Below are 14,233 nucleotides of genomic sequence, written 5' to 3'. Positions count from 1 at the left end.
TCTGTGATTATCGTTCCCAAGTAAGTATATCTTTTTATTCTCTCAATCTGCTGGCCGCCTACCGTTAATATTTCGTTTGTATTGTTGTTCTTGCTAATTTTCATGAATTTGGTTTTTTTTTTATGTTAAGAGAGAGTCCGTATTGTCCACTATATCTTAATATTTTGTTCATTATTCTTTCTAAGTCTTCCAAGTTGTCGGCTATTATGACTGTATCGTCGGCACCATTTACGTTATCTGACCATTTTTATTTTAAAACTTTTCCATTGTTCTTGTTTTATTTATAAATCGGTCACATTATTGTCACCTATCTAAATTATTGATATCACAATTTTTATGATACAGCCGATAATCCCCAACGAAATGTCATAATTCCTAATTTTTGGTCTCAAATGTTGCAATAATTTTAATAAACCAATAATGTGGGTACGTATATAATCTGTTTTAAGTTTCTTAGAAGGGATTAACATTTGTACTCGACATAAAATTTTCCATTCTCGTCAGTTTTTCCAATTAAGACTTATATTTCTGTCTGTTCAGATCTTTAAACATAACGCGCAAAATTGTTAATTGAATGAACTCGTGGAATAAAAATAGCCCAAACTTTTAATTTTACTCCTGTGCAATTAAAATGTCATTGTTAAATAATAATAATAGTCTCCCGATTTATACCGCTTCGCGGCTTTGGGAGTATAGCAGGGTAGTCTGCTATATCTAGGGCCTACGGTATACAAGGAAGGTAACATGGCCAGTGCTACGCTTCAACCGCCTATTATTACCCCTGGTTTTACCCAAGGTACTCATTTTATTCAGGCTGAGTCGACCTGGGGCCTATAGACATTTTTAAAAATGTCTAGTTGTTCTTGCCGGCGGTAGGATTCGAACTCCGGACCACCGGCGTGCGAGGCAAGCATCCTACCGCTTGCGCTACGCAGGCCCTGTCATTGTTAAATATATATATGAATAACCTACTATACTCGGACAATTTTCAATTAAAGGTGACTAATCTATAAATTGAACTAAACGGTAGCTTCAACCATGTAAAATGTCAGCAGTAAATTCTTACCGGGGTCATTTTTATTGTGTATGCTTGGCCCATGTTAATAAGTGAAGAAGCAAGTCCCATAAAATTTGCCCCCGTAACAATATAAATTGGTGCGATTCACTAGTGAATGGTGAGAGAAGTTCATTGAATAGTTTGAAAGATCGGTAAACTTATCAATATTTTGCTGGTCTATATATAATTACGTTCTTAGAAATAATGAGAATGAGAGAAATTTGATATTTTAGTTTAATCTTTCCACATTTTAAATGTGCATAGGCGTAGTGTGTTCTATTTCTTGGGAATATATTTATTCACATCATTCAATCTTCGCTTATCCACTGCTGGACATAGATCTCCCTCATAATTTAAATATATATATTTATTAAATAGACTTTATTATTAACTTTAAAATAGTTTTGAGGTAAGTAAAGTAAATTTGAGGCAAGTTTGTTCTTTATATAGTATTAACCCGCTTAACCCATTAACGGCCGCTCAATATACAAAGAGAAATTTGACAATTAATTTATTAGATTGGATTAAAAACACTTAAAATAAGACTAATTTTAAACCAAAAAGATTTTTTTTTCTCATTTTCAAGGAAAACAGTACAATATTTAATAAAGGAACATATTGTATCTTAAATGTAAATTAAATTTTAAGGTGAAAATTTTCGAAACATTCGGGGTGTGGATGCATTCTACACCTTTTACATAAATAAATATTTTTGCACATCCTACATTCTTGCACTATCGTCTCTTTTTGTAATGTGGCCAATATTGTCGAATCTGGTTTCATCTGCTAAAGCAAATTTAGATTGACGTCCATGTACTAAGTTTGACACTGATGTAGCGTCTTCTTCACTATTATAAATTACAAATATAAATCTATGTCGGCTCATGCTTTCTCTTATAATGTGCACTTCTTTATCCTCATCCTTTGACCAATGCATATCAACTTGAAGCAGAGTGTGAACCAGATAATATACATATGCTAATATTTTTTTTAAATCTATGTTATTTATTTCAAAATCGTGATGGTTATTCTGCGATGCATAAATATTTGTAAAATATAGAATGCTCTTAATTACTTTTTTGTCAAAAAAGAGTGAAAAAACTTCAATATATGACTTGCTTCCATGGTTGGCTTTTATATTGTCTAAATATCAATAAGACTGATGTTGAATTACTACTGTTCACGAAGGAGTATCTGTTGTTACGACTTGAGACAAATTTGGATTTACTATTTTTGCCTGGTTTTTTCTGTGGACGTTTTATCTTTGGTTCAGGGAATATCAGAATCGTCAGAATTCCCAATCACTTGTATTTCATATGTACCTGCAATATCCGATTTTATTGATTCTTCACAAATAACATTATCATCAAGTCGCCAAATAGGCGATTTGGTCTTGTACTTTCGGATTGACCAAGTTTTTTTGACAGTCAAAAGATAAAATAAGGATATCTGGTGAAACCGTAGGCTTCCACGGCCAGAGTCAGAATTATAGTTTATTCGTCTTCCGGGTTTGGACCGTGTCATTTGTGAGTGACCCAAAAGTGGGTTCATCTCGACGTTTCGCTACAATTGTTTGTAGCTTCTTCAGGAGAACAAAAAAGGAAAAGAAAACAAAAGACAGGAAGATGGGTAGTTAGCAACGGTAACTCAGTTACTCAACGCAACCAGAGGCGAATACTAACTACCAAGATGGGCATTTGGTCACAGTAACTCAACTACTTAACGCAGCCAGAGGTGAAAACCAAATGCCAGGACAGGGATTCACGTCCAACAGCTCAGAACACTAACGCGTCTAGAGGCGGGGAGTGAATCTGCGGAGTGAATCCGGAGTAATGTCCTTCGTGTCCCTTATTTTTACAAAGTACTTGATAGCTACCGACCTTCTAGATGAATCTGCTTTTTTTGCTCTAGATCTTAAAGGAACACCGACAGACATATATTTCAAGATAAAGTTGTCTTGTTTAGTCTTCGTTTTCAGAGAATAAAATAAGACATGGAAATCTTTAATATCTTGCATTGTGAGTATTGAACAGCGATATGTTTTTCCTGTTGAATGCTGTAATAATGGAGGGTTGAGGCTAAGGGAGGCTTAGCACTGTCACCACTGAAATATCCCCTGTGTTTAAAGAAGATTTAGCTGTCCGAGCAAATTTGAGGCATACTGGTCTACTAGTTCGAATAGGTCGTGATTTCGCCTTCGCGGATTTACAACAGGGTAGGAAAAAAAACATAATAGGGGCTGAAGGGTACTCCGATGTAGGCCCTGTAAAGAGTCAGAGGTTATTGGCTTGCGTTAGAAGCCGGGAAGATGTACAAAGCAAAAATGTGTTCTCTTCTTGTCTCTATCTAACGGTAAAAAAAACAAGCCACTTCCAACTTACTATGTATTTAACAAAACGTAAATTTACAACTACTACACAAGATGTACAAGAAAGCTAGTATTGGATATCAAATTTTGCGAAGGGAGACGAGAAGAGATTTTACTAAGGGAGTTAAAAGGCGGACAACCTACTATTAATTGTTCCCCAAATGGTTAGTATATATTGTTATACCTTAGCGTACTTAGGTCCTAGCTAACGAATACGCCTTGTAGTCCAAACTGGAACTCAGGAACAGTCTGGATGAACGCTGGAATTCACTGTACGTTATGGCGAGACGGATGACTGAGCGAGACGAAAAATTCGTATTTTCGATTCTCTACCTTCCGTCGGGCACGATATCACGATAATTGAGCTGAACGCTTGCCGAGAGACACTCTGCCCCGCGCGCTGACTGCTGACTGCCAACTCCGACTCCGACTGCCGAAGTACCACTGGCACCGGACGCGCCAGCACTACCCTCTCGCTCGGTTGCCAGAACGCTACTGCCTGGTTCGGTCGCCAGAACCTTACTGCCTCCTTGACCAACTTCTTTTTGTTTTTATGTCCTGCCAGCTCGTACCCTAGATTCTTTCGTTTTTCGCTGATTATCCATCTACGCCATGTGTTAAAGTCGATCACGCCATGTAAAAAAAACTTCTTACTCAGCTCAATTCTTATCACTGTTTAACAATTCGTACCTTGTAATATTTTCCAACAAGGTCTAAAGTGTCGTAATTTTTTAAACATTCAGGCTTGTGTCAAAACTAGGTCAAATTGTTATTCTTTGTTTTTTTAATTTGAAATGTATACGTTAAACTGTGCCGAATTTATTCTTATTAATTTGGAGTATAAAAAAAATTATTTAATTAATTTTAATTATTCTTTTCTAGGCTAACTACCCCTTATTTTGTTTCTTTTATTTACTTGCTATGTTGACTTGTACATACTGGCTAACTGATTAAAGATTGCGTTTGGGGGTGGGGTTGTTTCCCTTGGGTATGTGGCTGATTTATTACAATGCTTGCATTTTGGGAATACAGGTAGTTGAAAACGCGCGTGTCTATAAAAGAGGAACAAAAACATAACCTAAACTGTTTAAATTACAAACGTGTATAGATTACCATTTCAATTTTGCTATGTGTTTCTTCCATTTTGTAGGATCGCTGGGACGACGTCTCCCTTTACCTTGTTCCATATGTAAACAAAATTATCTATTATTATCCATACTGTTATTAAATATTTAATATTTTTTGTCAAAGAAGTGTTTAAATGTCAACAAAACAAAACGTTTTTAAGTCGTTCGTGTGATAGATATTATAATAATTGTTCAGTGACGCGTACGAAATATTCTGAGTTCATATTGGTCGCCCGGACAAGGTGAGTTTTGGAATGATAGACTTGATGGATAAGATAAGTTATGGAATGATCCTTGGATTTTCTTATGCTTTTAACGCAGCATAGAGCGAGTTCTGGCCAGTTTTAAGTGATTTAACGTATAGGTGGTTATTAATAGATGCCATAATCACCCGTATCTTATGTTTTTAAAAGTTGGATAAGAGCAATTCTTGGAATGGAGCCCCTCAATTGTGCAAAATTTTGCACACATTATACTTCGTGTGAGATTTGCACGATAGAAAATCTGAGTATGAAACATGAATTATTGAAAGACACTTTGTAAGAAAAGTTTGGTTAGATAAACAGTTATACAATATAGATATACAAATGCTCGTCAGCCGTGTAGTGAAGGTTGAATTTATAAAGTAATACATTCTTAGACAGAAGTAACACATTATTTTTAATTTTATGTATTGTAGATATGTTAATTATAGATAAGAATAAGTGATAGAATACAGAAATATACAAATACATTATAATATGTATTAATATTATCAATGCCACATGCTTAAAAATGTCCGATCCTTTTTATTTGTTTTATTTTTCTTTCTTCGTCAATTTCCAATTGTCTCATATTGTTGCTTTCTCTTGTTGAGTATTGAGTTTTATTTAGATTTATTTTTGACGTGACAACGTCTTAAATTAGGTTGTGGCTCGGAGTCATTCATGAAAAAGTGTAACGCCCGCTCACGTCTGTTACGATGAGTCACCGAACGAGAGAGAGGCCCGCCGGACCGGCGAATGAATTGCGTCTCTCTCCCACTCAAACATGATCGGTCCGCTGCACGCGCAGCACTAGAGAATTAGGCGCGTTGAATCGGTGCGTGCTTGTGTCTCTGTCTTTCTCGAGCGTTCTTGGCGTTCAAGACACATTACAGCAGAAACACTTCCTTTCATTTCATATTTCTCCTATCATCGTCCTATCCTCAACAAAATCACTCAAATAGAAATTAGTTAAGTTTAAGTTTACATGTACAATGTTTTAGTAAACAAAATATATTTCTATAGTTAAAATTTGTGCAATTCTTATTTTCATTCAATTCCTTGTTCCTATTGTGCAATTTAATAATATCCATATCAATAAATATTCTACCGAGAAAAAGACGTTGTCACGTAAAATCTTCGCCCGTAAAACCGACTTTACAGGCAACCGATTTTTTTAATCAGAAAACTGTTGGTTATCATCTGGTGCTTGGTTGTTGACGATACTTATGCTATACGAGCAATAGTGTTGTACTTTGCATTTTTTTATCGTTTTAGAAAATTCTTTAGGAATATTTTGAACAGAATAGGAGATGTAGTGTAACGTTGCAATAATCCTTTCATTGTATTTAATGTATAGTTTATTACTGATTTCAATGATACTTTGTCATCCTTCTAGAGTGCTTTCGGTGCTTTTGATAGTTTTTATGGAATTTCGATGTCTGGTAAAGCTGATAAAGTCGACCGTCGTAACTGCAACAAAAAAATTGAATGCAAAAACATGCCAAGAATACACAGAATTATTAGGCTAATGAGCCACTTACTTAGAACGTTTCTAAAAGTGATACAGAGAAGAATATAATATAAAACATGCGAAGAACGAGTATCATGTATACAATTTGGATTTCGCGATACCTTAGTCACCCGAGGGGCTCTATTCGCTGTACAAGCTTATACGAAGCAAATATATACCTATGTCAAATATGACGTATAAATTTGTTTTATCGACTCCAAAAAGGTACTTAAGTAAAATATAATAAGCTCATAACCATCTTGAATGTAATATATATTTATATATAATCTATATTACAACCAATCTGCCAACATTAAAGTTTATGACCAGTTGACAGAAGCAATCTCCATAGATAAAGGAGTGAGACCAGGATGCGTTCTGTCGCTGGTAAAGTACATGCGTTCAGCAAATTCCCAACTGTAAGCAAACGCACGTGTTGATATTCGCCCTGTCATTCGTCAAGAGGCTATTAAATATAATTTATTACCTTAAGCCAGACGGATTCTCATTTTACAGGTCCAAACTTGCCAGTCTGTTTAAATTGATATTCTAGCGTGTTGGTTTTAAGTTAATATATTGTGTGTTATATGTTATAGTTATTGTTAAGTTATTTACTGGTCATGTTATCTTTTAGAGTTTAGTTTAAGTGTTTAGTATTAAGTTTTATAGTGTGTAGTGAACTTTTAGTACCCAAAAACAACGTATTTGTTAATGAAAAGTAAAAATAGCTTGCGCTAATAACTTTAATAAAGGTAAGAGGAACCAATATTTTAATTTATTGATGTTCCGAAAAGTTTTATTTCCTTTTTAGTCCATTTATTCACGGTTTTTGCTGTAAATATTAAAGAACCGCTTGAATTGACATGAAATTTGGCATATACATAGCTAATGGCAAAGAAAAAAAGTGATATTGTGCCGATGTGTGCTTTTGCCACGCGGGTGAGTTTCACTCCTTCTCGGGTGTGAAAAAACATGCGTTCAAAATAAGTCCAAGAATTAAATAAACTGACTAATTCTAAGCAACTCTTATTTTATACAGTTTTTGCACAAAGTCAATACTTATCGAGTTATTTGCGAGTGAATATGATCATTTTTTAATAAAAAAACCACGTTTTTGACGGTTTTCCACAACTAGCTCAAAAAGTAAGTATTTTATCGAAAAACGTATCTTAGCAAAAATATAGCTTGTAAAAAAGTTAAAAAAAATTATGTACTTATACCTATATGAAGTCTGTAGAACTCAGTAAATGCAGAGTTTTAGCTAATGAAAAGTAATTCAAATTTCAAATCGAATATTTCAACGAGAAATATCAAAAAAATGAGTCATTTTTCGGGAAAAACTCGCTGTCGGGGAAAGTGCTTGTTTTTTTATTCTTTCACGTTGAAATATTCAATTTGGAATTTGACGAATAAGAACCTACTTTTCACTATCTACAAATGTGCTTTTGGCTTTATACGTACACCATTTTTTTTATAATTTTATAAACTATATTTTTGTTACGAATATTTTTTCGATAAAATACTTACTTTTTGAGATTTGCAAAAACCGTCTAAAAACCTTGTTTTTTTGTTGTTGAAAAATGAACTCACTTGCAAATAACTCGAAAAGTATTGACTCAGTGAAAAAACATGGGCACAATATAACTTTTTTATTTAACATGTTAGTCATGTCAATCCAAGCTGTTCTTTGGGGAGGTTTTATAGTGAGTGAATGGAATATTTCTGGACTTGAAAAAGTATACAGAATGCACTTTACCGATTTTTTGATGATGCTGGTTTTATTACAATACATATTATTTTTCCTTAGGCTATTTTGACATTCTCTCAATCAACTAAGTACATTGAGTTATTGAAGATAAATAGAATAACAAAAATGTCAAGCACTGATACAGCCAATGAACTCCTTGATATTGATTTAACCCTCACTCCACCTAAAAAAAAAGTAAAGGGACATTTTGACATTAAAACGAAGGAAATGATTATAAATGTATTTAAAACGGAAATGCAGGAGAGCCCTACAATGTCGAAAAGTGCGATTTCTATTAGAGTAGCAGATAAAACAGCTACTGATATTGTTTCTTCATTATTTATTTTAGTGCGCAAAAATATACTAGGTACCCCGATTAGAAGACAACTTCATCATCGTATTGGACAACGCGTCTTATCATTCCAGAAAAAAAAAATTAAAAAAAAATTCCAACTACTGCTTCTAGAAAAGCTGACATCCAAGCGTGGCTGAAATAAAAAAATAGAGGGTTTGAGGACTCCATGTTAAAAGTGCAACTACTGGCTATCGTTAAGGAACATATGCGACAATATAATAAATATATCATTGATGAGATGGCAAAAAGCCAAAATAAAGTAGTGTTAAGGCTGCCCTCATACAATTGTGAGCTCAACCCGATTGAGCTTATCTGGGCAGAAGTAAAAAATTATGTAGCAGCCAAAAACACTACTTTTAAATTTGCAGATATGAAAAATATTGTTTATGATGCAATAAATAATATAAGTCCAACTACGTGGCAGAAATGTGTGCAACATGTTCAACAAAAAGTCGAGTCCAAAATGTGGAAGTTGGACAATATAATAGACAACCATATCGAACCCAAAATAATAAATCCAGACGAAGACAGCAGCAAATATAGCTCCTCAGTTTCTGAGTAATTTAAATGGTATGTTTTTATACTTTGATAAACTTATGACAATGCTACTTTATTCAAAATGTTCACTTTGTTATGTATCTCTCAGTTAATGAATATTTTATTTTAGCACATTTTTCTTCAATGGAACATTACATTTTGCTCACAATGATTAAATTTCAAGAAATTCTTACACTAGTAGTTTCAAAAGTAAATATTTTTAAAAATCATATGATACACCCCAGTACGACCCTGATTTGCTTTCACGTGCGTTTGTTGACAGATGGGAATTTGTAAAATGAATGTAGTTTACTATTTAACATATACTATGAACACGCGCAAGCACTGGGAGAACTGAAGAATGGCGTACTAGTCAACGGAGTGTGTCTAAACCACATAACCTATGCCGATGACGAAGTTTTTGCAGATACCTTGAATGGCTTACAAAAAATAATTTCGCGCATAATTCACATATAAGTAGGAAATATGGACTGGATCTGACTACGAAAAAAAAACAAAGTACATCTTTCCACTTAGCACCAAATTCTTTATCATCAGATGCTGTGTTTTCTACGTTATTATACGGAGTAGAGGATTGCATACTCTGAAGCTTCTTTAAGAAAGCTCGAGGTTTTCGAGATGTGGTATTACAGAAGCATCTTAAGAATTACGTTGGTGGATCGTGTGACTAATCTTGAGGTCCTACATAGAATCAGCAAGAAAAACGAGATTATTAACACAATCAAAGATCACAAATTAGAATATCTTGGCCATGTTATGAGAAATAAACAGAGATATGGCTTGTTGCAACATATTCTTCAGGACAAGGTATTTGGAAAAAGGACCAAGGAGAAGAGTGAGTAAGTGAAAGGCATACGTCTACAACCGGACTATTTCGAATAGCTGCAAGCAAAGTTAGGATAGCCGGCACATGCAGTCATTATTCTTTTTTCTTTTTAACTGTCCAAACTTTAGTACATTCAGTACATCATACCTGGTCTTAAGGTAATTTAACAGTCTTAATTTTAATTTCAGTTTTATTGGAATTTTTCTGTTACACCACACATAACTTCACTTCATTTCATCTTTCTCGCCCTAATTCTACTTCATCTATTATATATTTTCCCATTATTTTGTAATTAAATAATTAATAATTATAATTAAACAATTATTAATTAAATAATATCAGTACTAATATTAAAATCAACGAAAACTGTTAAAAATAATTTTTCACAAGCACGGAATTTTTATTTACACATCTGACAACGCCGCTTTACTAACAAAACTCACGAAACTGGAAACACAATTTCAAATGTTGCGGGTTCATACGGTGTGAAAGGTTCCTATTTTCGTGGTAAGTGCCGGCTAACTTGCGATAAAGTTCTTTTAGTGAATAAACGTGACTGACATTTCCTAATTTTTGAAGGAATATGAAAAAACTAGACGGCCCTTATGATCTGGAGTCCCTAATGGGAACATTGGGTAATGTTAATTATTTACATACCTATCTGATATTTTATGAATCAAATATTTGGCGAGTTAACCACAGTCTATTTCGCGTAAACTTTACCTTGAAAAATAGATATTCTCAGGAAGCCTTTACGGTATTGCACATGGCTGTTTTTATTACGAAAGTGTTGCTAAAAATTAACATGTGTGTTAATTTTTTTGATTATATAGTTCCGACAACCTTTTAAAATATAATGCGATAAGTGTTTATTTTTTAACAAAGCAAAAGTTAAAAGATGAGGATTTTAAATCACTAATTTAGACCACGTTTCAATTATAGTCAAATACTAAGTGAAAGTTATGGTGCATTTTTTTTGTTTATTATGCATTATCTATATATTGTAGACCACAAGGTGATCTACAATATATGCTAAAAGTTAAATATGTTGACATTTTACCTGTTATAATAAAATTAATACTTTTCAGTTTGTGGTTTGACAATATTAAGTAATGTGTAAATTTTTGGTAATCCTATTTGGGTAACTTCCCTAAATTGAAACTGATACTTTCTGTACTTTCTGATTTCCTCTGTTAAATAGATCGTTAGAACATCTAAGAATCTTTGAAGTTATATTTCTATTTTAATTACTTGACTGCGATATTTTTTTTTTACCAATAAAAATGCGATTTTATTATTCCTTTCCATACGGCGACTTACTGTAATACACATACTTCATATTGTGTTAACTTGAATTATGAATTTTTGTTGTTCTCTTGTATGTTGTCTTTTGTCATTCTTCTTTAGTCTTCCCTTGATTGACCATCTTCTTCTTTTTAGTTCGTTAGCTATTAATTTGACTATACTAATTTTGTTGACGACAGCTCGAAAAAGGGATACAGAGGATCTGTTAAAAACATTCCCTCAAGTTTCTAACCCATGACGTTCTTTTTCGACCTGTCCCTTTATATATCTCTGGGTGATGCATAACATTGCCAAAATATTCCAGTTTACGTTTACTTCCGTAATTTTCCCATCCTCTGCAAAACAATCTCGTTACGAACTCTATCTACCCAACTTATTCTCAGAATTCTTCGATACACCCCGATTTCAAAGACTTAAAGTTTTCCTAAAAGTGTATCCATTAAAGTCCAACCTTAGATACGATATAAAAAAAGGGGACACCTAACATCTTACTAATTTAATTTTCAGTCTCAAAATAATATTATTCCACATAAGATTTCCCTCATCTTAAAAATGCAGCTCTGGCTCTCTCTATACGTATTCTAATTTCTTAGCTCATGTCCCAGTTCTGGTTTAGATTATATATATATAAATATATATATATATATATATATATATATATATATATATATATATATATATATATATATATATATATATATATATATATATAAGCTATACACTCCCGAAGAAGCTGAAGCTGTTTTCACTTAAAGATCCTTTTTGTGTGGAGGATCATCCTATTCTGGATTTTATTTTTGCAATTTCTGTTGTTATTTCGCTATTTCGACTACTTTTCTTTGTATTTGTATTTTGTTTTATTTTCATTTATTTCCAGTCCTCTTAGTTTGTCTTCGTTTTCTATTTCTGGGAAGGTTTTCTTTATACCTTTTTATCTATTACTACTATCGTTATTATATCATCTGAATATCCTATTATTTGTACTGCTTTCATGTTTATAGTTCCTGCGTTTGACAGCTTTTGTATAATCTTGTCTAGTGATAGGTCAAATAGGACCGTTAAGAGCGCAATACTTGTCTTACTCCATTTTTTTTTATTATTTCTGTTCTTTCTCTTCCGGTATCTATTATTGCTTGGGAATCTCGCATTGTCATTTCTATCATTCTTATAATTTTATTTGGTATATTGCTCTCTTGTAAGTCTTGATCATTTTTCTTCTGTTTAATTTGTCAAACGCCTGTTTAAAGTCCAGGAAAAATTTATGTGTTTCTCCGTCGTACTCGTATGTTTTCTCTATCACTTGTTTTAGCGTATGTACAGCGTCTATCGTGGATCTTCCTTTTCTGAAAGCGTACTGGTAATCCCCTATGCTTTGTTCTGTATATATTGTTAGTCTGTATCTAATTATACAAGTCATTAAGTACTTTAGATGTAACATTCAGTAAATTAATTGCTTGGTAGTTTATGCACATTCTATGGTCTTCTCCTTTTGGGATTGTCACTATAATTACCTTCTTCCATTCTTAGGGCATTATTTCTTTGCTCCATTTATTCTGTATTAGTTCATAAAACTGTCTGTATAGTGCCTTTCTACCGTATTTTATAAGTTCTGCTCATATTCCGTCTTCTCCCGCTGTTTTACCGTTTTTAAGTTTGCATATTTTCTCTTTTACTTCTATATAGGTCAATTCTTCTTCTTCTTCATCTTATTCTATGTTCATTTTTCTGCTTCTGTAGCATTATTAGATGTCCGTTTTCGGTTACCTAGCTTTAAGTATAGGTTTAGACTATAACCAAGATAAGTGATACTGTTGTTTCTCTTCAGTTGTTCTCCATAAGCTCTTACCTCTTTTGGTTGTATGGGTGTTTTACTGGTAACCATCACCTTTGTCTTTGTTGTGCTTAGATTCAGTCCATATTCATCACACGTTGTGGTAATCATATTAATCAGATGTTGAAGTTCTTCGTAACTATTTACAATGAAAACCGTGTCATTCGCGTACCTCATATTATTAATATTTATGCCATTAAGTTTGAGACCACATTGAACCATCGTTACGGTAAATTGATTTTCATTTTTTGCATTTCTTCTGTAGTAAATAAATAGTAGTAAATTTGTTTGAGGCCTGTCCAATCTCTAACATTTTTTAACCACAAGCTATTTGTGTTTCTGAAACTCTTTTTTAATCTTTCAATTCGTTATGAGATGTAGCAATTTATATTTTTCCTCTCGGCTTTCTTTATCGACTACCATGATTTTTGCCCACACTTTCACTAGTTCGGTGTTCCTTCCATGAGATCTTTGACATTCTCTCCAATGTCCACATTGCTTAAGCTTCCAATCGTCTAATACTATTTTCTCCCAGAGTCTATAGAGAAATATGGAAGTTTCTATACACGGATATCTAACTTCCAATGAAAATATGATTTTCTTAAGACTTTATACCTGGAAATCCTGCCAAATAAGAAAGAGGGTAGTTAGAAATTAGACTATTTTTTATAATTAATACGCAGACGCATTTTCTCATCATAACCATTTGATACCACAAGGTTATATCAAATAACAAATAAAAAAAAAAGTAGAAAGAACTAAATTCATCTTCTTATTTTTATGTAGACATGACCCTGTTTTTCATTTCAGCCTCCAAGAATTTTTCGTTCTTTCGTTTTCTTCGTCTTCCCCTATCGTCTTCCTATTGCAGAACCGTCCTTCGCCGTCTTTACCACTCCATTTGCTGTCATTCTGCGTATATGATCGTTCCATTAGACTCTTTTATTTCTTACCCAGCCTTTGATGTTCCCCACTTTGTATCTTTATCGTATATCTGTACTTCTAGCTCTGTCCCATAGTGTCTTACCATCGATTTTTCTTAGGTGAACCAGGTATTTGGCATCTTATTTGTTTGAGTACAAAGAGTTTTTATTGCCGACTACGAAACTGAACATACACCTACTTTTTATATTAAATAGATTTACATTGCATTGAATTTTTATATTCATTATGTTTATAGCACCGTTTTTGTACACAATGAATTTACGTCACATTTAAGTTAGGCTTTAAATTTATGTTATTTAATACTATTGATATTTTTTTTTGTTCAGTATATAAAGTTTAATCATGATTAAGTGTAAATA

General features: G+C 33.2%; 1 protein-coding gene across 1 annotated transcript in view; it reads left to right on the top strand.

Annotated features, from left to right (window-relative positions):
• Nucleotides 1-10,262: 10,262 nt before the first annotated feature.
• Nucleotides 10,263-14,233, top strand: part of LOC140443327 (organic cation transporter protein) — a 105,280-nt gene continuing 101,309 nt past the window's right edge. Inside the window, exon 1 of the mRNA XM_072534524.1 lies at nt 10,263-10,428. Coding sequence (XP_072390625.1) covers nt 10,377-10,428 — 52 coding nt within the window. The 5' untranslated portion in view covers nt 10,263-10,376. The remainder of the gene's footprint in view (nt 10,429-14,233) is intronic.

This window comes from Diabrotica undecimpunctata, chromosome 6 (assembly GCF_040954645.1).
Source record: "Diabrotica undecimpunctata isolate CICGRU chromosome 6, icDiaUnde3, whole genome shotgun sequence".
NCBI classification, from domain to species: Eukaryota; Metazoa; Arthropoda; class Insecta; order Coleoptera; family Chrysomelidae; genus Diabrotica; species Diabrotica undecimpunctata.
The sequence above is the reverse complement of the archived record's forward strand: the minus strand, read 5'-3'. Positions and strand labels throughout refer to the sequence as shown.